Raw genomic sequence first — 23,144 nt, 5'->3', positions numbered from 1 at the left:
ACATCAACTGGAACAACCTCTTGCCGTTGTACTGGAAAAGGTGTGGAATGCTGGTCAAAAGTGCTTGTGTTAAGTAGAAAAACAGGACACTGACCACCTGGTCCTAACATGCCCATTAACCAAAATCCCAGGTGGCTTCGAAACTGTACACGAGTGTGGTACTGCATTTAACAACTGGCTCGACCAAATTACAGACAATAGGCTACTTGAGATGTGCCAACCATAGGACACTGTTACTACTATTTGAGACAGTGAGAAATCTTTATGGCTCGTGTGTTGAGACCTGGGATCTACAAAATTGCAATGAAAAAATAGGCCTATACCAGACATATAGTCTAATTTAAAGTAAGTTATACAAGTTATGAGACTGTTTCTTTGTTGAAAGAGACGCTATTGCAATGAGTTTACCCTAATTGCTGCATATTGAGACATTTAATGTCAAAATAAGTAAAAAAAACAAAAAAACGAATAAAAACAAAAAAAAACGATAAAAAACGAGCTCGTTTTTTTTAAAAACAAAAAAAACCGTTTTTTTACATCTCTACTCAGCATACGTCCGCTCCGTGGTAAAGCGCCCGACTCAGCATCAAGCAGCGCTGGTTCGACTCTCGAGGTGTGCGCTTTAGTGACGCACTTCAGGACTGCTCTTCATTCAGCGGCACCTAGTGCATGAAATAATTCATAGAAAACATCAAGCGAAAGCTTCACTCCATCAATTTTGGTAACCGGCCCTGCGTAAATGGTTCAAAGCCTCTACAAGTATGCAAAACTTCCATGAATGACTTGTAAAAACATTGAAATAAAACAAAAACATTAATAAACTATTTCAAGCATTGAATTATATCTCCCTCAGCAGTTGCTTTTGCCCCCTAATTTCTTTTCTAGCAACGTCACTGTTTTTAAGTAGCGCACAATGTGGATTAGTCAGTCTGAAGATAAAGATTCAAAACCAAATAACAATAGCCTACCTGGGTCAACGTCAGCAAGAACTCGGTTGCAGATGATCGAAGGCATTCAGTTACCGTATAGATCCGGATTAACCGATGACGGTTCAATCAATTTTTATACTTCCAGTTTTATCCGGATTAGGTGAAGATCCGGATTAACCGAGTTCTACTGTAGTTAGTTGATTGGCACATCGACAAGGTCTGGTCACTTCTGCATTAAGCTTCAGCGAGGATGCATTATTATTTATAGCACTTGCACCACATCTGGTGCCAGCAAGATGCTTAAAGGGAGTGCGGTGGCAGTTCTTCTCTGCCATAAAAGGAAAATGGGCAGTCCCCTTAATAGTTCATTCGTCAATCTGTTCCCTGTTGGCATGTTTAGATGGAAAACGGAAGTTACGGTCTTTGGATCACTCGTATGAAAATGCAGACCACAAAACTGGATCTATCTCTACTCTTCAAAGTCTACTACTACTACTATCTACTACCTCTTCTTTCAAAGTCGTCGTCAGTAGACGTAGAAACTAAAAACGTCAGGTGAGACTGTAACGCACAGGACTATTATCATAACATGGTATTTATTACGCAATACACACAACTTGCAAAATATTTTGTTAAAATTTATAAAAAAAAACAATGTTAAATTTAATAATAGGGAGAAGATTTAAGATTAACTAAAAAATTCGGAGCCGCCAAAAGCAACAGTCTAAACAAGAAAGACTACCATCTCTGCAAAATGGATGTGACTTAATTTAATCGCTCTGAAAACCGCAAGTTCCAGAGCACAACACATGCGAACAGAATCTCTCTGTTTTTGCATGCGAAAGAGTTGGCGAAGCTGGTAGTAAGTGTGACGATGCTTTTCACTTCATGAAAAGCGTGGCATGAAGTTGATTTTATCGAGCGATTCTATTGCGTACCGGCACCAGCGCTCACAGACACAGTGTCTGTACCCAGACATCAAAATCTGTTATTTCAATGTAAAAATGACGGATTTTGCTGTCTGAGTAAGGTTCCAGCGTACCAGAAGGTGCTTTTGCTTCTTATCTGTGCAAATACATAGCATGGCCGGATAGTAAAATGCAACTTTTTTACATTGATTCAACGTCTGCGGATGTTGAATCAATGTAAAAATGACGGATTTTGATCATATAGTGTTGCCACACGTCGCACGCACGAATACAAACTAGTCATAGGCGAGAAATTTGAGACACAGTTAACTTTTAACAAACTCCAAAAATGTAAATTGAGTTCGCCGGAAGGACTTATGATCACAAGTCTGTTAAAGTGAAAGTGCTTTCACTTTAAAAATACAGCAACAAACGACGATTATCGGCAAAACTCTTTAACAACTGAAATTTACAGTACTTAATTTTGTTGCCTGAACCAATGCACTGACTTCACTGCATTGGGACATACACACAAAATTTGACGTAAATTCAAGAGGTGGAACTGTTTTTTTACATTGATTCAACGTAACCAGACGTCAAATCACTGATAAATTTTGCAAACTAGAAAGGCACCATTTACAAATAAAAACATTCATACAGAAATAAACAATCATAGTTGGAAAAAAATCAGCTTTGAAAACAAATAAGGCTTCAAACCAATTTCTCAAGAGGTTGTAACAACGTGAATTGTATTTGGACTGGTGAAACCACGATAAAAACAACCCAACTGCTGCATCTACATTCTGTAGAATAACTTCGTGTGACTTATTTCGTAACACAACTTACTTCTGATGTGCGTCAAACAATGAAAGTTTTATTGTGAAATTGTATTTCGTGTTCTCGTTACTAGTATTTTGATTTATCCATCTAAGTCCGAAAATTAGCTGTGTTTTACACTGATTCAACGTCTGCATTGAATCAATATAAAACACGACTGATTTTCTAGCTAAGATCAGGCTAAATGATTCAAATTTAACTTAACGTGTACTTTTCATTTAAGTTCCAAACGAAAAGTTAGATACCCTTGATCTCGGTATGAAGCTGAGGTCACGTCCAATGTCGGCATGGCAACGGTTTTCAAATGATTTATTTACGAGAAATCGAGCGATTTGAACTGTACCGATGCTGGAAAAAAGGCGTGGCCGAATGACGTTAAGAACGTCAGGTGAGTCATCAGTTTCAGAAGAGACCGCTCCCTTGCGTAATGAGATGGTTTTGCTTGGGAAAAGATGAAAGTTCAGGGCAGTGCGTTGTTGTTGATAACGTAGTTATGACGTATTGCAAAGTGTTTCGGTGGATGACGACAAAGAAAAAGCGACGGTTTAAATCCGTCATTTTTACATTGATTCAACGTCTGCAGATTGCATACGTCGAAGCCATACGTTGAGTCAATGTAAAAATGACAGATTTTATTGTCTGGGGCAGAACAACCGAAATAACTTTCATACAATAAAAGTTTGGACCTGCCTCGGTCGCAAGATGGTCATAGAAATACAGTAAGGACATTACCCGGTTGCAAAAAACACTCTTTTTACATTGATTCAACGTCTGGCCACGACGTTTCCAGCTGGCAAGAGACGCCAATTATACATCGTTTCAATGTCTGGCGACGCTGAAACAATGTAAAAAGTTTTTTTTCGGGATTTGTTGCTTGAAGAAACCGCAAATGTGCAGAGCATCGGGCAGATCTTTCCATGAAGTTAAAAACAAACATAAAATAACGTTAATTCAATGAAGAAAATAGCAAAATAGTAATATTGCGCAATATTAAGAAATGCAAATATAACATCTGTCCTAAAATGTTCTTTTTTGCTGATTCAGCGCAGCTGAGTTAACAAACCAAGGAACACACTCACACAATAAAAGTGCATGGAGGTCCCCAAGGCGAATTTTCACAACCCAATTGAAAGCTGCTAGTTACTTCTTTATCGGAGATACAAACGACATTTCCCTCACCTCATGCATCATTTAATGGCATACCTAGCTAATTTTAAGTTAAATTGGAAGTTAGAAACGCACTTTACTTTTGGTTGAGAGGAGGTACTCTGGTCAACTACTCAGGATCGCAGCACCGACTGTCCACTGTGCCTTCTAAACAGCAGCTCATGGTTTCAAGCAACTAAAACATCACAAATTTGATAGTTTAACAACCCGACCAGCAAAAGACCAGTTTTACATCGTTACAATCTCACCAAACGATGGAACGATGAAAAAATAGTAACTTTTCCAGCTGGAAACGCGAGACGACAGGGATATCAAATCGCTGGATGCAACTGACCAACCTCCTTGGCTGTTGTTATGACGTCCTTTCAGTTAAACCGTTTTTGTTGTTGTCAGTGTTCGTGACGTTGTTATTGGTGACGTCATGCGTGTTTACGTCACTGCGCTGTGAGGCGTAATCGTCATTTAAGCGAATTTTGGCGACGCGACGTTTTATGACATGATTCTTTGGAAGGGGGGAAGCGATGGTGATGCGAAGCTGAGTCACCATGTTGCCTCCTGGATGAGTGTGGGTGCTTCGTGAGACATCATTAGTTGCGGAAGAGGAGAGCGATGTTGCTGCGGATTCAGGAGTCAGTTGTCGAAGGATGGACTCAAAAAGCGAGATCATCTTGTCCATGCCAAAGAGATATCCATCCTCCCTGAAAAAAAGGTCAATGACAAATTGATGGATGCTGACGTCAACACATTACGTAAGAAAGTGGAGGAAACCACGAAACGTGCCCCACGCAAAGTGACGTTTAAACCAATCAGACAACCAGCGAGCAACGCAAATCAGAACAAACAGTGTGTCGTCAATTAGTGTAAAGAAATGCTTTATTTCATAACACCATCGTCCATATGCATCTTTTTAAACAACCATTTTGGTGTCTCACGTTTGATTAGACCAGTGGTTCCTAGCTGTTTCTAATGCACTCTTCTCTTTGCTTATGTTGGATCGTTTCATTACTCCCCTATCACAATAAGTAGGTAGCATATAGCTGAAACAGCGTCAATGAAAAGTCTCCAACTGTCGGCTTCCAGCCAAATCTCGTATTATCAATTTTATTGTAGGCTGCGATTTTCGCTGTGCAATATGGAAGTGGTGTCACAAATTGATAAAACCAAAATTAACTTGAAAGCGACAATGCTTCTGTATACTGAAACGTAGAACTGATGAACGTAGCAACTGGTGCTAGAAACGAATGCTTCTGCAGTTAAAGTTATCTCCCTGAAGTTCTGGCATCCCAGAAAATAGACAGTCGCAATCTGACTAGTCGTTTACATTGATTCAACCTTAGCACAGGTTAAATCAATGTCAGCAACGACTGGTTTGTTCGCAGGCACAGATCACAGCCTCGTTAAGTAGTTTCATCGGAGATAGAGCGAGAAAATGACCAATGAGAATCAATAATTTAAAGCCAAGTTAGATCATACGATGACAACAGGTTATATTTGAAAGAAATTTTAGCGGGAGGATATCCGAAAATAGCTTTCAGGTATCATTGCAAATTTATCGCTTATATCACATTTCAACGATTGGCGACGTTAAACCAGTGTCATAAAGTTTCTAATAACATATAATTTGTAATTTGCCTTGTAGCTTTGTATGTCAAATTTCGTTCAATGCGTTATTAAGTAGGCAGACACGTATTAATTAACTACTGTGTTTTCAGCCTGTTCATGAACATGACAACTTGGAATTCCTTGGAAGTCAAAGGCAGGCTTAATTCTAACCAGCCGTCGCAGAGATTACCGCAATGATTAATGCGCTTAAAGGATATTTTTATTTCAAAAGGAAATTATGTGAATTTTACACGGAAATCATATAGTTGTACCACTTATATGCTTGCTTCTCTCAGGTAGTGGAACCGAAATATAAATATTTTTTATTGAGTTCCATAAGCCACATTGAAGCAGCAAATTAGTCATCTTTCACATTAATTCAACGTCTGCGAGAGTTAAATCAATGTGAAAAGGCTAATTTACTGGCTGGACTATCGTTCGCGTTTTCGCACCAACAAACGTCTTGTGGCGTGAAGTGTTAAGAGATAGATATATTGCTTTTTACCATGTAAGTTGGTGTGAATGAAATTCACAAAGCCAGTAATTTTACGTTGATCCAACCGCAATTATGTAGCATTCATGCGCAGACCTTTCCATTGATTCAACGTCTACACACGTTGAATCAATGTAAAAACAAAGGATTTTGCTTGCTAGGTAAGCCGACGGAATTTGTCAACAAGCTTAGCGCATCTTGAGCCGTTTTGCTGCAATGCATGATCATCTTTTTACACGAACAGAAACGTTATGGAGCAGTACAAGTTACAACCGACTATGACGTCAAAGCGTGATATAAATACATTCTCTGCAAAGCGTGACGTGACGTAAGACTCGTAAATCATGACACCAAAGCAACGAGATTTACTGGACTGAAATTACAAACAAAAAAGCATGTGCTGGGCATAGCCCCAGAACAAAATCCGCCATTTTTACATTGATTCAACGTCTTCTTCTTCTGTGTGTACCATGCCTGTTTCAGGCTTAGGCGTTCCTGCATAGTTCTTTTCAGTTATTCCGGTATTTGACTGTATTACAAATTGTTGTGGTTGTAACGTGAAGATGATCCTTGAGGTTATTGAGAAAAGTGAGACGCTGTTTTCCACGAGCTCGTTTTCCTTTGATCTCTTCACAAAAAACAGTGTGATCTAATCGTTCTTTCCTCATGACATGGCCAAAAAAACTTGTTTGTCGCTTCATGATGTTTTTCAAGAGAGTTTTGGTTTGAGTTAGTACGTCTTCCTTTGTTTTGTGACCGATGTATGTCATTCGTTGTATTTTTCGAATGGACCACTCTTCAGCGGCGTTAAAATGCTTCTGTATTTCTTTGCTTAGCGTTCAGGTTTTACATCCATACCGCAAAATAGGAAAGATATACTACGTTGACACTCGCTTCCTTGTTGTGCATTGTAAATTTTAGTTTCGAAGAATGTATGCAAAGTTTTGGAAAGCCTGTTTCGCTTAACAATTCTTATTTTAATCTCTTTTTTTTACATTTACCATCAATCGTAATGAACGATCCAAGGTATGTGCAGACGTTGAATCAATGTAAAAACGGATTTTGAAGTCTGGGGCCAAATCTGATGCATCAAAAAACTAAAGCTCAAAGGAGTCGTCAAATCATAGTGACGTTTTTTTGGACGTTAAATTTTGTGAAAACGTTACTCAAAGTGAAAAGAAATGGCCGGTTGCAATTTCTTGCAGACAGCCAGACACGGCTGGCCATATCAATCTTGAGTGTTGCTGGATGGAAGGACTCCGATTTTATGTGGTCAGTAACGCAAATCCGCAACTTTTCAAATTTGTAAGTTTAAAAAAATGAAATTTGAAAAAAAAACAGATTACGACCTTCAGAAATTGATCAAAGTACGATATTTCGTAAAAACAACGTAGATATAAGGTAGTTTCGACGTTTACTAACCTGTTTCCTTCGACCCACTCTGTTCTGTGGTCAATTTTCTTATTCCCGGGTAATCGTGAAGTCTTTCCAAAGTCGATCATCCAAATGTTGGCCAAGCCTGTGCCGTCGTGTACGAACAGCAACGAACTGCCTATCGCCTGAGAAGACATTCTCTTTTGAAATATCGAAGTTTGTCAGGAGTATCCTCATCCAGAATATCAGTCTTTTAATTCAATTTTGTAAATTGATTCAACGTATTGGGAGGTTAAATCAATGTAAAAAAACGACTGATTTTCTCGATGGGTATTGAGCTTTGACAAAGAGTTTGGTTTACTGTATCGCAATGTTTACGACTATCGATCAAGTGAGTGTGCACTGCTGGTTGAGAGAAAATATGAAACAGAAGAATGTCGAAGAAAACCATGCAAGTGGGAGATTTATTTGTGCCAACGGCGAGTGCCTTGGATTAATGGAGGTTGCTTCATAAAAATCCAATATCAGAAACATCCCAGACAGCAAATGAGTCGTTTTTTTTTTTAAATGTAAAAAGCGACTCATTTGCTGTTCGTTGTGAAAGGAAATCGTGTAAGAAAATCATACCTTTCGGTAAAACAAAAAGGTAGTGCTGTGGTGGCGATGAACGACAACAGCATCGGGTTTTTGACATTGATTCAACGGCTATACACTACAGGCTGAACCAATGAAAATGAAACAGTGATCAGTCAATGGCAAAGAAGAAATTGCCTTTTTGGCAAATAGAACTGGTCATTGATGAAAACAAACAAAGCAGACTGCGTCGGATATCGTCTCCATTGTTTACAATAGAGCAGAAACGTACGATGGAAATGGCATTATTTCGGTACTATTTACACAAGATATCGATACGTTCAGCAGCCCAGCTGCTGTAGCCCCATCAATATAGAACCAAGTTATTTGAAATGTTTTGGCTTAAACCAACATTCCAGAACGAAACATCGCAAAAGTTTCAATTCACACGCTTGTCAGCACAGTGGCAACTATTCATAAAATGGCCTAAATCAGTTGTTGATGGACAACAAATATTTAAACTGCTCGGTTTTGGCTCTCAATTCAACGCATCACTGATGTATCGGTATGTGTACTTCAAACGTTCTCGGACTGCTCTGCTGTTTATTTGCCATTTTTGCTTTACTAATTTAGTCACTACCTAACAAAACATTTCAATGATAGCTTTATTCTTGTAACTCCTGCGATATGGTCAGATGTGTTACCACTGGAAAGGAGAGAAATTGATTTTTATAGAAAGAGGGAAAACTTTAAAAGAATTAAGAAAAAAAGAGAAACATTGATTTCTATAACTGATAATAATTCGTAAAGGTCCTGTCGAAGCAACATCATCGCCAATGAAAATCAGTCAAAACAAAAACACGATTGCAACCGGTGCAACAGACGACACAATCCAAGGAAAGTTTGATTTTTTAAACGATTTTCTTTTGCACGCAGCAAGCGGAGCTCCTACCTCAACGGTTCTCACAATGAGCCTTGTCATTACAATTCAACTTGATGTGCGTCACTTCCCTTGTTGCGTCAAGTCGTGCAGACAGCACAAAGACGGTTAGAGATGAGGTACGCAATGAAAACAAGGGAAGCGCAATAAAAAATAATGTTGTTTTTACATCTATTAGATCTTTTGCCGCTTCCTCCCCGAAAGCAAAATCGGTCATTTTTGCATTGATTTAACGTCTTCAGACGTTGAATTGCACCCCCTCCCACCCAAAAAAATGTTTTGATACTACGAATCAGATACTGTCCACAGCTCTACAATTTTTAACTCAACGTCTTCAGACGTTGAATCAATGTAAAAATGACGGATTTTGCTGTCTGGGCTGTCTGTGTTGTAGAATTTAGTTTTGACATTTGACAAAATGCATCTACCGCACTATTTTCACAACAGACGAAATAAAAGTTTTTTCTCCTTCTAAAGTTTCCGCAATATAATACATAACACACGCTCCACGGTTAAGCTGGATATAACACAACACTGCATGGTGACGATAGAACGACTTTCTTTCACCCAGACTCACGCACGTGAGCTCGTGGATACAAGGTCTTTTCGGTTAATTTTGCAGGAATGCATCGTTTTTATATTGGTATCGGCATTGCACAACGCGATTTGTAGTTTCGGAGCAAATAAACAACAGTGAGAGCCGGTATTTATCTCCACATGCAGTGAGTGGTAGTTGGGAACGGATATACTCGTTACAGTGTAGGCTAGGGTGAAGCATGCACTGGGTTTGCCAAATAGAACGGTACCAATTAATTATTTTGCCTTGTCCTGGAAACTGATTATGGCAAACTGCATAGTGCATGGTCGTCATCGAAATAACATAAACAAGTAACCGCTTGATTCAAACAATTGTTTGAAAATGCGCCAAATAAAAGAGCCGTTTAGTCATGGTTACATTACCATGTTTAACGTCGGTTAGTAATATTTTTTCAATAATTCTATGTTATTGCTTTTTTTTTCGACAGACGCGAATCAAATTAATCTGGTCTCTGGGACTAGGGTGCGTGGTTTCGACATCTAGCGACGTTAAACGATGTCAAAATAGCAAGTTTTACCAGCTGCAAAAAGATAACAATCAAACTCTAACTCACTTCGTGGCTTTGGAAAAACTCCGAAGATTCAAGAGCATCTCTCATGCTTTTCAATCGCTCAATGTAATTTTTCTGAAATGCAAGTGATGAAAGTCAGTGGTGTGACGTCATCACATTACCACTCACAAATCATCTTTTTTTACATTGCATTGCGTCATAACAATAAATAAAGTGAAAAAGGACTGATTTCCTGGTTGGGTAAACTCGAAGAAAACCAGCTATTTCAGACTAAGGTCTGTAGTGCTCTTTAAATTCAATTATTATGTAATAATAATATAATCAATTTAAATCACCGGAACGTGTTAACAACGAGTGAATGAATAGGTGAATGCGGTGATGTAGATTGAAACTTGAGCTGTTTGAAATCAATAAAAAGTGTTAGACTATAATTGAAAAGCAGGGAGAATTTTTTTTCTTTCCCTTGGAAACATATAAGGTTGTGTTTGACAATCACTTACCAAGACAGATACATTGCTGTCAATGAAGTAACGGAAGGCTTTCGTTACTTGTTCTTCGGTTTTGGTCAACTTGTAGTCTTTGCTCGGGTCTTTGTTACTTTTCTGCAATGTGAAAAAAAAGGGATTGAAATTGTGATTTGAATCCTCATGGGACATTGACAAAACGTAAGCCTATAAGATACCGAGTTTGCATACCGTCTTTTTTGAAATTGACCTTAAAAAGCAAACAGTAGTAAAGGAATGGAAGTCTAACCATACAGACGACGACGGTGATTTGGTAAATGCATATCGAGATTCATAAAAAACAATGCAACAGCAGCAAGCTCCATCTGCTAGCTAGACATTTAGCGAGCATGAAAGGCAAAGTATTAATTTAGTCACTGACCCATTGACCATCCCACTCGAGTCATCATTTGGAATGCATGCTCCAATGGCAAAATAAAAATAAACCTTGTCATATCTCAAACGTCGATTTACAAACTTCTATCCATGTTTATCCATGTTAAACAGAAATGTTGAGAGCCACCCTTTCCAGACAATAGGTAATACCAATTTGATATATGCCATGTTTAACAAACAAAAACTGAAAATGTGTTGAAAGCGGCCAAAATTGAATTAAAATGATGAAAAATTGTCTGAACTGTCAAGCACGTCATATACGTATTACGTTCGTTCTAGCGCAAAGGTTAAGAATGGCGCCTTCATGAGATATATACTGTACACTTCAAACACCCATTGGCAAAGTTCACTGAGCTTGAAATGACGAATATTGCTGTACAAACATTTATTAAACACATAAATACCTCTTGTGCGAAAAAGTAGGCTATTGTAAGTATTTTTAGAAGACGATGCATTCCAACAGATTCAAGAATATCAGCGTGGCGCGTTAAGGCTTTTAAACAAGTAAAAAGCGTAACGTAGCCGGACGATCACAAAAAGGAGATTACAAATTTAGAAAACAAAGCAAACGCCATAAGTACACAATGGTACGTCCGGTGAGGCGATTTTATATAGACCCCAATGTTAATTTAGCACATCGGAAGACAGTATTGTCAAGGAATTCAATACGATTCCGTATGACTTTGTAGGCTTAACCTATCACGGCATCGTTCCATAATACGTCGTCAATTATGTCAATCCGTGGTCTAAGTGTCAACCTAATCAGATCGATGGTAGCATATGCACTATGCAGTCCAAGCGGTAAAGGCATTTTTCTCTAAATTACAGTTAATCAGCGTTTATTAACGTTAATGAGCTTACGCCATGCGTGTGGATATACGACTGAAGTCTTTCCTGCCCGATGCCCGTGGCAGCACTTTGGATATGAGTATGCGTGCAGTGCGCAATGATAACACTTTGAAACGACAGGAATGTCATAAAAACATGAAATTTTAAGCTGAACACAATAAGCCGCGCTTACAAGATTGTTTAATAAGTTTCGCTTGTTTTTTTGTTTGTTTTAGAAACTTAGAAACGTCAGTACATTGCATTAACGTCACTGCAATATCATTGAACACTATGACTTTTCCAAAAGCATTCAAATGAAAAAAGATTTGTTTTCATCTGATTGAATTGCGTCAGCTGAAAATTTAAAACAACGTGAAAATTAGCAGGCCATCGGATAAAGTTTGCACCGTTTTGTAAACGTGAAACTGTTTTTAAAGACTCATTTTGGGCTACGACGAATCAAATAACGATTAAAACGAAGCCTTTGAAAAGCATATTGACTCGCAGTAAAATCTCCATACACACCCAGGAACTGCTTGTGGAGCCGGCAAAGTGCTTTCTTACATTGAATCAATGTAAAAAGGGATTCATCTGCTGGTTAGGTACTGTATCCCTGTCGGGTGCGTGTACAGATGCTGAACCAATGAAAAAGAACGAACGCAAAAACAATGAACAAAAGCATCTGGAAACAGTACACAGTCCTACCTTAATGCCTTCGATACGAAAACCGAGATTTGAAGTCGAGCTGACTTGCTCCCTCCACTGCATGTACCTCGGCTTGGTGACAGCCTCCTGTTTGCGCTCTTCAGGGGTGGGCTCGTTTGGGGATATTTCGATCATTTTCTGATACATGTCCTAAAAAAGATGAGAATTGGTAATAGCTCTTCACATGGGGCGTAGTTTGGATGAAGTTTGTTTGAACCACAGAAAAGACTTTATAACTTTAAATAGCCCCATAACGCAAAATCCGTTAATTTTATATCATCGAGGCAACGTCTGCAGACGTTGAATCAATGTAAAAATGTTGGCTTTTGCTCTGGGAGCATTCGACTTCATCATTCACGTATCATTTATTTTATATTACAGATGAACAAAAAAGCTACAACCACCGTATACAAGCGTCTACATTAGTTTAAAAGATATAATAGGCTATCTAGCCACAGGTGTAAATTTTGTCACAGTGACTGGATGAAATGACATCATTGATGAACAGCGATGACATGCATATTAATTAAATAGATTTCTAAACTCTTTTGTTTCGACACACATTGCGCTATGCCGATTTCGTTTCCAATACTCCAAAGCCCTAGTTAATTGTGTTGTATTATTACCAAGCCAAAGGTGCTGCTTCTTTTAATAAGTGCACAGTACTGAAAACTGGCCAAATGGGCATTTGAACAAACTGTTCTTAATACTTTAATAAATGCACAAAACCGTAAAATAGGAAAGCAGTTGAGCAAGTACGTTAAACGAAAATCGCGCCCTGTAAGGGTTGCCAGCAATCGTTGATACTTACATGCCGCAAACTGGGTTTTACTTTCGCTTTCACAAGCTCGTCTTCAAGATAAGTCCTGAAATAAGACACAGACGTTGCAGAACTTTGTGAAAAGGAAAAAAACAACAAAAAAGGTGTTATTTTTTGCATCCATCCTGCGCATGTTAACGTCATATGAACTATGGCGTAGCGTGTTGGAATACCACAAGAAAACAATTGATAGTTATTTTTGTTGCATGGGAACGACAGAAGTCACATCAAGCGGTTGAAATATTCGTCTAACCAGCTATCAGAAAAGCGGTAGTTCATAGTGGTGGGGTTACTATTTTTTTATGCAAATCAATATGAAAAAAACACGTGGCACCACGTCACGTATAGCGATTAAAAGTCAGCAAAAACGAAAAACTTCAAAGATTAAAAAAGGAACAAGTATGCCGGAAGGAAGTGACGTCATAAGTAGAATTTTGGGAACTTGTTATGTTTCGACGTGGACTTTGAGGTTAAAAAAAGAAACTTTCTTGCTTTCTAACATAATGAGCCGGCATTTGCACGCATGCCAGTGAATTGTTAAGACTGAAAAGCAAAAAGTTTCAATTCATAATTTTGCCACGTATGTATTTTGGAATGCACTAAAATTTCAAAAAAAAACTAACAAAAAGCTATACATAAAAATGTTTTTTACAATTTAATTCAACATCTGCAGATATTGAATCGATAAAAAAGAACTACTGAGCGGCGCTAACAAAAGTTCTGTACTATATTCGATCTTATACTAGGAAGTTACGCGTTGCTATCGTCATGACTACCTTATGCCCATCTTGCAGTCCATCAGTGACGGGCTTTCAAAGAGCATGAGAAGGTCTTGCATGCGCGTGTACTTCTCATCGAACCGATTTACAACTCCGCGAAAAGTTGGAGCAAAATCTCTTAGGAAAGGATCGGCGGTGAGTTCTTTCAAGCATTCCGCTTCGCGTTCCACGTATTTTTTCAGGATGCAGCCTTCCTCCCCGGGCTGAAAATTGCCTGCAAAGTGAAAGCCAATTTATTTAAACGAAAACATGGCTGGTTTTAAGACGCGTCGAAATTATAAACGTTAATTGTAACTGTCGGCAACTAGCCCAGTTAGAACCTGACCAAAGCTTGACCCTGGAAGTTCTCAGAGCTCGACGTCGACGTCCCCTGTGAGTATGATTGCATCTCATTCTCAATAACACACTCAGTGCCTGACATTGCAACACAGCAGAGAAAACTCTTCACCAACGATTTATGAACCATATGAACTTGTTCAAAAGTTGTTGTAGGCTACTAAGAAATCGCATTACTACCGTACATAATAGTTTTAAATTGCAGCGGAAATAAAAACGTGAGAAGCAAATCTTCTCATTTTACGAGAGTTTTTGTTAGGAAATGTGTATAGGTATTTTACCATAGCCATGAAGCTATGCAGCAAACAATACGTTATACGACTATTAAAAGTCAATAAAAGAGCTATATTAAGCCTGAAAGGCCCAATGCCAATATCCTGCTGTGTACCAATGCATGGCTGTAAATGAAATTTCAGAAAGCCGACACTTACAACTTACTAAAAGCTGTAAATTCTTAACAATTGGGTGCTTCAAACGCACATTGCTACATGGCCAGCATCATTTTAACGTTGAAATAGCAAATTTGAAATTTGAGGGACTTGATTATAATCTAAAATTATAACGAAAAATAATATAACCAAGTAAATCACAATGTGCTACTACAGCGTGAGGTCTATCTGTGTGTTATCCATTCCTCGGATGACTTAAATACGGTTAGGTAGTAAAAATAAACACGTTATCATTAACTCTAACCCTAACTCTTTGTTTACTTCATTTTACATGGGTAGGCCAGGTGGTATACGACGGTGGACATCACGCTATAGTAGCACCCATGATGACAGAACTGAAATTGTACACACGGCAATACAAATAAAAGATTCGCAATAGAGAGAAAATTTACAACAAAGGCTGGAGAGAAATGAAGAGCATGGCCAAATACTAAGGAAATAAAAGAGTTTCGCATATTATAGACAGTAATGTTGCCAGAACGAGCCTTTCCTTGAACTTTTTCTGCGGAAGAGTCATTTTGTGGGAAATCTCTCTTTATAATAATTGAACAACTCGCTTACCTGCGTGGCCAGCCAGTTGAACCCAAGGATATTTCTTTTTAAACGATTGCATAAAAGGGGACCAAATCACCATCCGCCTCAGCTTTGTCCATGACTTTTGCTGAAAAATGTTACATAAACATTTCAAAATCATCCACTATGCAAACAAATGTCAGGGCAAATGCAAAGGTATTGTAAATAGCAGTTTAAATGTACTTCCAATATTGGTAAAATACGACATGCTCTTAAAAAAAGCCAATCCGAGAAATCGTATGGTTAAGCTGCAGAGGCTAGTGTTTCTAATTACCAATTAAACCACCTTTAAACAACACTGGACTGAACGCCGTTTCTTTGTTTAACCAGGATTAGCGATGGTAATATCTTCACACTGCACAGCCTCTATGCATTATTTACATCTCAGTTTAAATTATGTCGCCAAAAATAAAGAAAAATCATCACGACAGGCGCAGTAAAGTGTGTGTCGGATAAAAAAGCAAGCAATTTACACCGAAATACCGAACAAGCGTTAAGCTGGGCGAGCGTGTTGATTATATCTGGTACAAAGCAATAAATGACGCAGTTTAATTGCAACAATTTCTTGCAAATTGAGACGATAGTGTTTCACTGCTTCACAAAAGCTGATGTTGTAAAAAGGTTTTATCATGTTACTGTGAGATGAAAGTGTACATAAGTGGTTGATATATAAGTTAGCAAAATCGTTATTACGCACATGCACAGCATAAAATTGCAATTAGATAACTGCTTACATTCACATTTACGACACAATAATAATATGAATTGTATAATTGTATATGCTGATACCAATGCAGTGTGTGTTACGTTTTCTACAATGACATAGTCAGCATTTCCGGTAGTACGTAAAAGCACAGGATGCTTGTTGACGTAATACTTACTATTAACTTAGAGAAGAGCTTTACACTGAAATAGACAACTACAAGCATCGGGGGACAGAAAATTTCCTACTAGATTTAATCAATAATGGCTGAAATCATTCTGTAGGTGGTGAAAGAACCTCTTATAGTTTCAAGCAGCAAAAATGAACATGCCATCAAACAAAAGTAAAGTTAGTCATGTATGACACTACTTCAGTCTTCACTACCACTTCAGAAGAAACCACCAAACGGACCTTATTCCTCCACTGTACTCTGTTCAAGGCTGCCGATGAACACAGTGCCTTTGAAATGGGTTATGCATGATTCATGACTAAATAAAACTGTATATTGCTATTAGAGAGGTATCAGTTTGTTGCTGACTCATGAACTGCCTTGATAAAAACTTTCAGTTTTGAGTCACTGTTTAACCACGTGTGAATTAAAATCTGTAAATTGCACGGATTTGAATCATCAAACAACGTTTGGGAGAAGTGCAAATAAAACGTCAATGGGATAACTCTTCCGGCTTAAAAAGTCAGAAAAGGCTGCTTTAAAAAAAGTAAAACAAAAATTATTGACATTCCATTTGAAAGTTTACTGTATGACTGTATGTACCTCATAAACGGCTGCATAGCCGAGTGGTGAAAACACTGAAACGGCAATCGAAAGGGCGCCGGTTCGACACCGCTCAAGAGCATGCGGCTGTGTCTGTGGCAGGACACTTAAAGGCATGCCTGAAGGTGGACACGAAGATTGGCTTCCTTGCCTTCCCGTTCACTTAATCTAAATCTTCAACCACCGGGTGTAAGCCTGGATACGACAAAAAAAAAAAAAAAACCTCATAAACAATAAAAAAAGCAAAATAAATTTTATCTATCAAACTCCTGTCAATAAGTCTAACAGATTATAAAGGGGAAATAAAATACTACCCGTAAGAACGACTACGATAATTTTAATTCACAACAGCATTATCTGCGCACTCGCGACAAGCAAGAACATACCTCACTCAAACCAATGCAGTTTTTTGCAAACATTTAGCATGTCTGAACCCTAAACTGAACAATCTCCATTGCTAAACTGAAAAATCTTTCTTCGCTTTTTTTAAAGTTTACACGAGTGCATTTAAGGAACACTGATATCAAGCATCGTGTCTTATAACCAGTTAACCACTGTTAAGTGATGTGAATTGAGGCGTCTCAGACCAAGATTAAAATAGATGGAAGCTTCATGGAAGTCTAGTCGCAGCATTTTTGGGTCGAAGACAATTTCTACAAAACACACTCCACTCCCTACGTCACGCCTCTTACGACTGTGTTGAAAAATAAGCTTATTGTTCAAACCGTGAAACAAGTTTGAATCTCAGTCGACAAGCTGCATCTCACGATTACATAAGCACGCTCAGTCGGAAAAAGTTTGAGGTTGACGTAAGCAAAGCTTAAAGTAAAAAAAAATCGATTGGTATCATAACTATTTCTCTACGCTGAAGAAAACTGTGCAGCTCTTCAGGCGCATGACACTTTTGAACTAAATTAGTCGCACTAGCATACGTTTGCTGCAAAACGCAAGAAAAGAACGGATGTTAACTCAATTAATCATTAACGAAATCAGGTAACATGAATTATTATTGCTACGCATAACAAAGCTGGTATACAGGGAATGAGATGAAGACTTTTCTGATAAAGCATTTTACCTCCCGTGATTAGTCAATGCAGAGGGATGATGCGTGATTGCAGGTGGAGGTGTTGGCATTACAGGGTCATCAATAATTAACGTTATAACTTCAAACAACTGTATTTAAAAAATGGTAGACAATTTTTGAGTAATAAACATATAATATTGAATTGTTAAATAAATAAATATTTAGGAAAAACAAGTTCTACTCAATGTGTTCGCAATTTGCGTCGATAACAAGTCAGAGACGTTTCGAAAAGGACCTGCAAGAGTCACGAATGACTCTGAGGTATTTTGGCTCATATTTTTTTCAGATTAGCCTTCATCGCTTCCAAACTTTGGTGGTGTTTAGTCGAAACCTTGCTCTCCAGGTAAGACCAGATGCCAAAGTCTTGGGGGTTCAGGTCTGGGGATGAAGGAGGTCATTCTTCCTTAGAAATGAAGAACGGCACATTGGCTGAAAGCCAGTTTTGCGTTCTCTTAGCTCCATGTGAAGGGGCAGAATCTTGTTGGAATAACCAAAACGTTTTTTGAAGCGTTTCTTTGCCCAAGTCAACAATGAACCCCCAAGAATATCATTTCGGTAGTTTTCTTGGTTCAATTTCACTTTGGTTGACAAAAATCAATGGACTCCTTCCTGATTCATTGACTGCGGCTCGCATCATCACAGATGCCGCCTCTTGTCTCCGAATGACTACCAGGGGTTTCACGTCACTCTCTCTTGACCTAACACGATCATTCTGACTGTTAAAATGATGCTGGGCGTCAAATTTCTTCTCATCGCTGAACACAAGGTTTGGCAGCGTGCCTCCTCCTTCAATGCGTGAGAGCAGAATTCTGGCTCTGGAGAGACGTTTCTCAATGGCATTGGCATTTAGCAACTGTTTCTTCATGTGTTTGAATGGGCTCATCTTCAAATTCTTCTTGAGAACAGTAAACATGGTTCCATAATCCATAAGCCACGTTCGCCTCCTTTGCCAGTTTTTGAATTGGATCTCTCGTAACGTTAATTATTGATGACCCTGATATCCAATTGTTATCCATTAACATTACTAAAACAGAAAACGGAGGATTGCTTGGTCGACAGGGTGGGAAAAAAGCAAATCGGCGATAAAAATAAACCTGTACAGTGCACATCGACTGAAGAAAAGATGTAAAAACCATTTTAACACTGCTAAGTCCTGTGGTTTACAAGGCTACTTTGGTTGGTGACAGAAGAAAAAGTGGAATAACACATGGGATGATTGTGTAAGAGTTTTTAATGCACTGGTGAGTACCGTACTTCAGGTTCCTCAAACATGTTTTCATATTTAATCATGATAGAAAATAACCTTAACCGGAAAGAGTTTCTCCATGTAGATGTAATATTTGCACAGTGAATTACCATGGGCTATTTTATCATTACTGGTATGCTCTGAAATTGATGTTACATATATAACCTTATCATCTATATAAGGTACTATCTATTCTTAGTATCGTCCTGAATAGAGCTATAACAAGAGCTGTATACAGTGTATAGATTCTGCTATAATGCCATTTGCTATTCTGCTATAAGGCCGTCGTTTAACGAATCCCCCACACAATGAAAACCGACTTTCTATACCTTACTCAGACAGCAAAATCCCTCATTCTTAACGTCGTACATCCGTCTGCAAACGTTTAATCATTATAAAAATGACAAATTTAGCTGTCTGGGAATTATGACACAAGCCGAGAAAACGTTCCAAATGTTTTTTCTTTCATCCACCACACTCACAAAGGACGAATGGCAAAATTCTACATTTAAACGTGCAACAATAGCACATTAATATTTTACCTCACAAATCAACAATGTATAGGCTACCAATTTAGCACCATCCGCTCCAAATGCGTTACAACGTAAATGAAGGAGGCAATCTGCTTTTAATATAAACCGCTTTTAATATATTACAAACGCACGTTATTAGAAACACTGAAAACATGATGACCAAACTTTGAAAGAAGGACACAAAACGCCAACGGAATAACCGAGTGGACAAAATTTATCATTTTCACATTGATTCAACGTTAACAAATGTAAAACAAATGTAGGACTGACGATTGCTTAAACAAGAAGCATGAGGTAGCACAAAATCTATAGTCCACTCCACAGCGTTGGCTATATGATAAAATATTGGCTCTTCTAAGCAGAGCATTTTTATAAGTAATTAAACCAATTTGAAATGCGCAGCACTGCACGCGTAAATGGAGAATCAGAGATTGTAAATTAATGTAATAAAATATGCAACGATGATTAATTTTATCAAATAATAACAAATAAAATAAAGAAACAAATAACTAACAAATACAAGACGTCAACAGGATGTTATAAAAAAAATATTTCTGTCACCTTTCAAGATTTCACGACATTCTGCTTTTTTATAATTATGTCATGAAATGGCTTGCTCTACTGGTCAAAGTATTCACTACATTGCAATACTCTCTCCAATAACTTCCACTCGATATATTTCACTTTTTATAACCCAAGAGTAAGCTGGCATTTGGTGAAACCCTAATTAACACCCATCAGTCAAGAAATTAAGTAAGCAGTAAAACAGTTAAGATTCTTTTAGAACATAATTGTGAACTACCATGTGAAGTCTTTGTGACATGCTGCAATCTGTTTAAAAGTTTGTGTCATAAACTTTATGACGGCTTAGCTTGGCATTGTTTAGTACAAACCGATACTGGAATCTAAACGCACAAAATAAATGAAATAATTTCCTTCAACGAAACAAAAGTTTCCATAGTGAAGCTAAATAAATCGTTAATATCATTTGAAACACTTTCACATCCTACTTAGTAACCCATGTATATACCAGACAGCTTGTTTGTTGAATTAGCATCATTGATTCGATTGTTTGGCATATGATTACGTAGCAAAAAAGAAGGAAGTAGCTAGTCTATCTATAAAAGAAAACTACGCCACCAAACCAAAATCTTTTCCTCTTAACCATCTAAAACTCCAGCTAAATTGCAAACCGTATCATAATAAGAATCGCTCGTAAGCCGTAAAGTCATTCTTCGAGAAAGCTCACACAGTATCAACATATCACTCCATGCTCTCTTCCGTAATTAGAAAATGCCCTCTAGCAACGCAAAACGCGGCATTAACTTAATTAAGAAGATGGCTTGACGATAATAACATCAGATAGAGATCATGGCATTATCCGCATACTTTGCTGCATTAAAACATGTCGAGATGCAAAGCAGAATGATTGTCTTAAAGTTGTTCTTCTTAGGTTACATTGAAAGTAACTGCTTAACAAAAATGATCACTTTTAGTCTTCTGAGCATTGAATAAATAAGATAACATGCATTTGCTAAAAATTAAACTTAAAACTTGGTAAGTATCAACTCACAGCTTTGATCTTATTGCGCCTGCTTGCATTCAATACAACATCATCACCACTGGCAAAGTCCTCTTCTGACTCTTCAAATGACAACGTAGATCTTAAAAATGAAACAAAATAATCAAGCTTCATATATACCTATAAATTATTAATGTTTTCAAGCATTTGATGTACATTTCTAAAAAAAAAAACTTAATGCATTTCGGGGCGAAGAGTTATGTAAGGAAACGATAATGTCCTAAACTAAGAAGCATTAACCAAGTTCCATTGACCAATGCATATTAGGCAAGTCACATTTTCAATATATTATGCAGATTAATTCAGCAACTCGCGTAGCAACAATGTACTCAAAAAGTCTTGTTCAATTTGGTCATGCTTTTAGTAAATTTAAGCTGCATTATTTTAACAAAAATCACTAGGTACCAATGACTTCTGTGCATTATGTTACAGAATACTTATGGATGAAACCACAAAATTGAATTTACAAAACAGAATAACAAAGTATATATATAGTGCTAATTTCTGATCAAAATGATGTACGTAATATGGATGTGCCATTGTGCCTGGCTGCATGATTGTTTCATAAATCAGCAAGATTGATGTTATAATACTCCACATTATTTAAAAATACCTTAGTGATGTAATTGATGATGAAGATAATTTTCTTGCATTGAATGATTCTTTGTCAATCTGCAAACTCCCAGAAGAAGCAGAGTCTTCTGCACAAGAGCCTTCTGCAGCAGAGTCAGATGCTATTGAGGAAGAGGAGGAAAAAATTGATGATGAGGTTTTACATGGCAAGTACACAGACAGAGACGCACCGTAAGTGGGATGATTAGAAGGATCGTCAACTGATGAGGAAGATGAGCCAGTTCCATAGTTACTATTGTCTGTGGTCGTATCACTGTCTGCATTAGAAGCAATGTTCAACTCATCTGCTGGCATTGAGAGCGCAGTTTCCATGCAAGAACCATATGCGCTATCACAACTTCTTCTTGGACTTAACAACACATGATCTTCCACGGATTTGATTTCTGTCGGGCTGTTATTTTCTGATTCAGTGGTATTTTCGGTACCAATACAGCTGTCGGTATCATCTAAGCTTGACTGCTTACTGTCAAATGACTTACACATACACAAATCTTCATCCTTTTTGTTTGTTGGATCAAAAAAACTGGTAGGTAAAACAGTAGATTCCAAAACACAGTTGTTAACACCTGTATTGGTATCACTAATGATCAGTGTAGGTGTGCTGGGTACTCTATGGGCTTTAGTTTTAGCAACAGATATGTCTACAGAAACACCTCCTTTATTTGCTGTCTTTGATGAAGAGTCTTCTGGTGATATGGCGTTTGACATTGTTTTATAAACCGCAGTTTTTGCATTATCAGTATCATTTTTTATGCATTTTTCAACGCCAAAATTACAATTTACTTGAAAACCATTATCGGTTTCAGTAATATTAGAATTTTGTGTTTTTTCTTGTCTTTTTTGAACGCGACTTGCATCTTTTGTCTTTTCCGTAGAGGTAGAAATGCAATCAGTTGGGGTTATACTGTTGACAAAGTTTGAGTCATAGCACCAAGGCAACATTTTTTTTACATCAGAAATTTTGCCATCACATCTCTGCAGTTTTCTGCAGGTGGATCCAAGTGTGCCTTTATTATCCATAACTAACAATTTCCAGCGTAAAAGGTTCAAGAAAATAGAGAAATCTACAGTAGAGTATTTTTAACTTTACCATAGCCTACAAAAAGATATCCTGCAATTGTAAATAAAATTTATTTTATTTTTGTACGGTACCTAAAGTTATGTTTCAATCAGTTACAGGGAGTTGCAAACTTGATTGAATAGTGTAGAAGGCTTTTTAAAACAGTTAATCACACAGCTTTTGAAGCGATAAAGGTACTGTAGTGTACAT

At 37.8% G+C, this 23,144-nt stretch overlaps 1 protein-coding gene across 1 annotated transcript; it reads right to left on the bottom strand.

The window, feature by feature from the left end:
- Positions 1–1,514: 1,514 nt before the first annotated feature.
- Positions 1,515–22,916, bottom strand: LOC145781194 (uncharacterized). The gene is made up of 10 exons (XM_082592973.1): positions 21,855–22,916; positions 21,233–21,323; positions 15,310–15,409; positions 13,961–14,177; positions 13,176–13,230; positions 12,365–12,514; positions 10,433–10,534; positions 9,975–10,046; positions 7,359–7,495; positions 1,515–4,539 (listed from the first exon to the last, which is right to left on the bottom strand). Exons 1-10 carry the CDS (start codon positions 22,892–22,894, stop codon positions 4,194–4,196), a joined length of 2,310 nt encoding a protein of 769 aa, XP_082449099.1. The 5' UTR covers positions 22,895–22,916; the 3' UTR covers positions 1,515–4,193.
- Positions 22,917–23,144: the final 228 nt, after the last annotated feature.

This window comes from Aplidium turbinatum, chromosome 12 (genome assembly GCF_918807975.1).
Source record: "Aplidium turbinatum chromosome 12, kaAplTurb1.1, whole genome shotgun sequence".
In the NCBI taxonomy this organism is placed as follows: domain Eukaryota; kingdom Metazoa; phylum Chordata; class Ascidiacea; order Aplousobranchia; family Polyclinidae; genus Aplidium; species Aplidium turbinatum.
The sequence above is the reverse complement of the archived record's forward strand: the minus strand, read 5'-3'. Positions and strand labels throughout refer to the sequence as shown.

Excerpts from the sequence above, each read along its gene's own strand:
- LOC145781194 (XM_082592973.1), bottom strand. The coding sequence starts at position 22,894 with ATGGATAATAAAGGCACACTTGGATCCACCTGCAGAAAACTGCAGAGA. Across the intron at positions 14,178-15,309 it reads TCAACTGGCTGGCCACGCAG|GCAATTTTCAGCCCGGGGAG; the intron begins GTAAGCGAGTTG and ends TTCACTTTGCAG. Across the intron at positions 13,231-13,960 it reads GACTGCAAGATGGGCATAAG|GACTTATCTTGAAGACGAGC; the intron begins GTAGTCATGACG and ends GTCTTATTTCAG.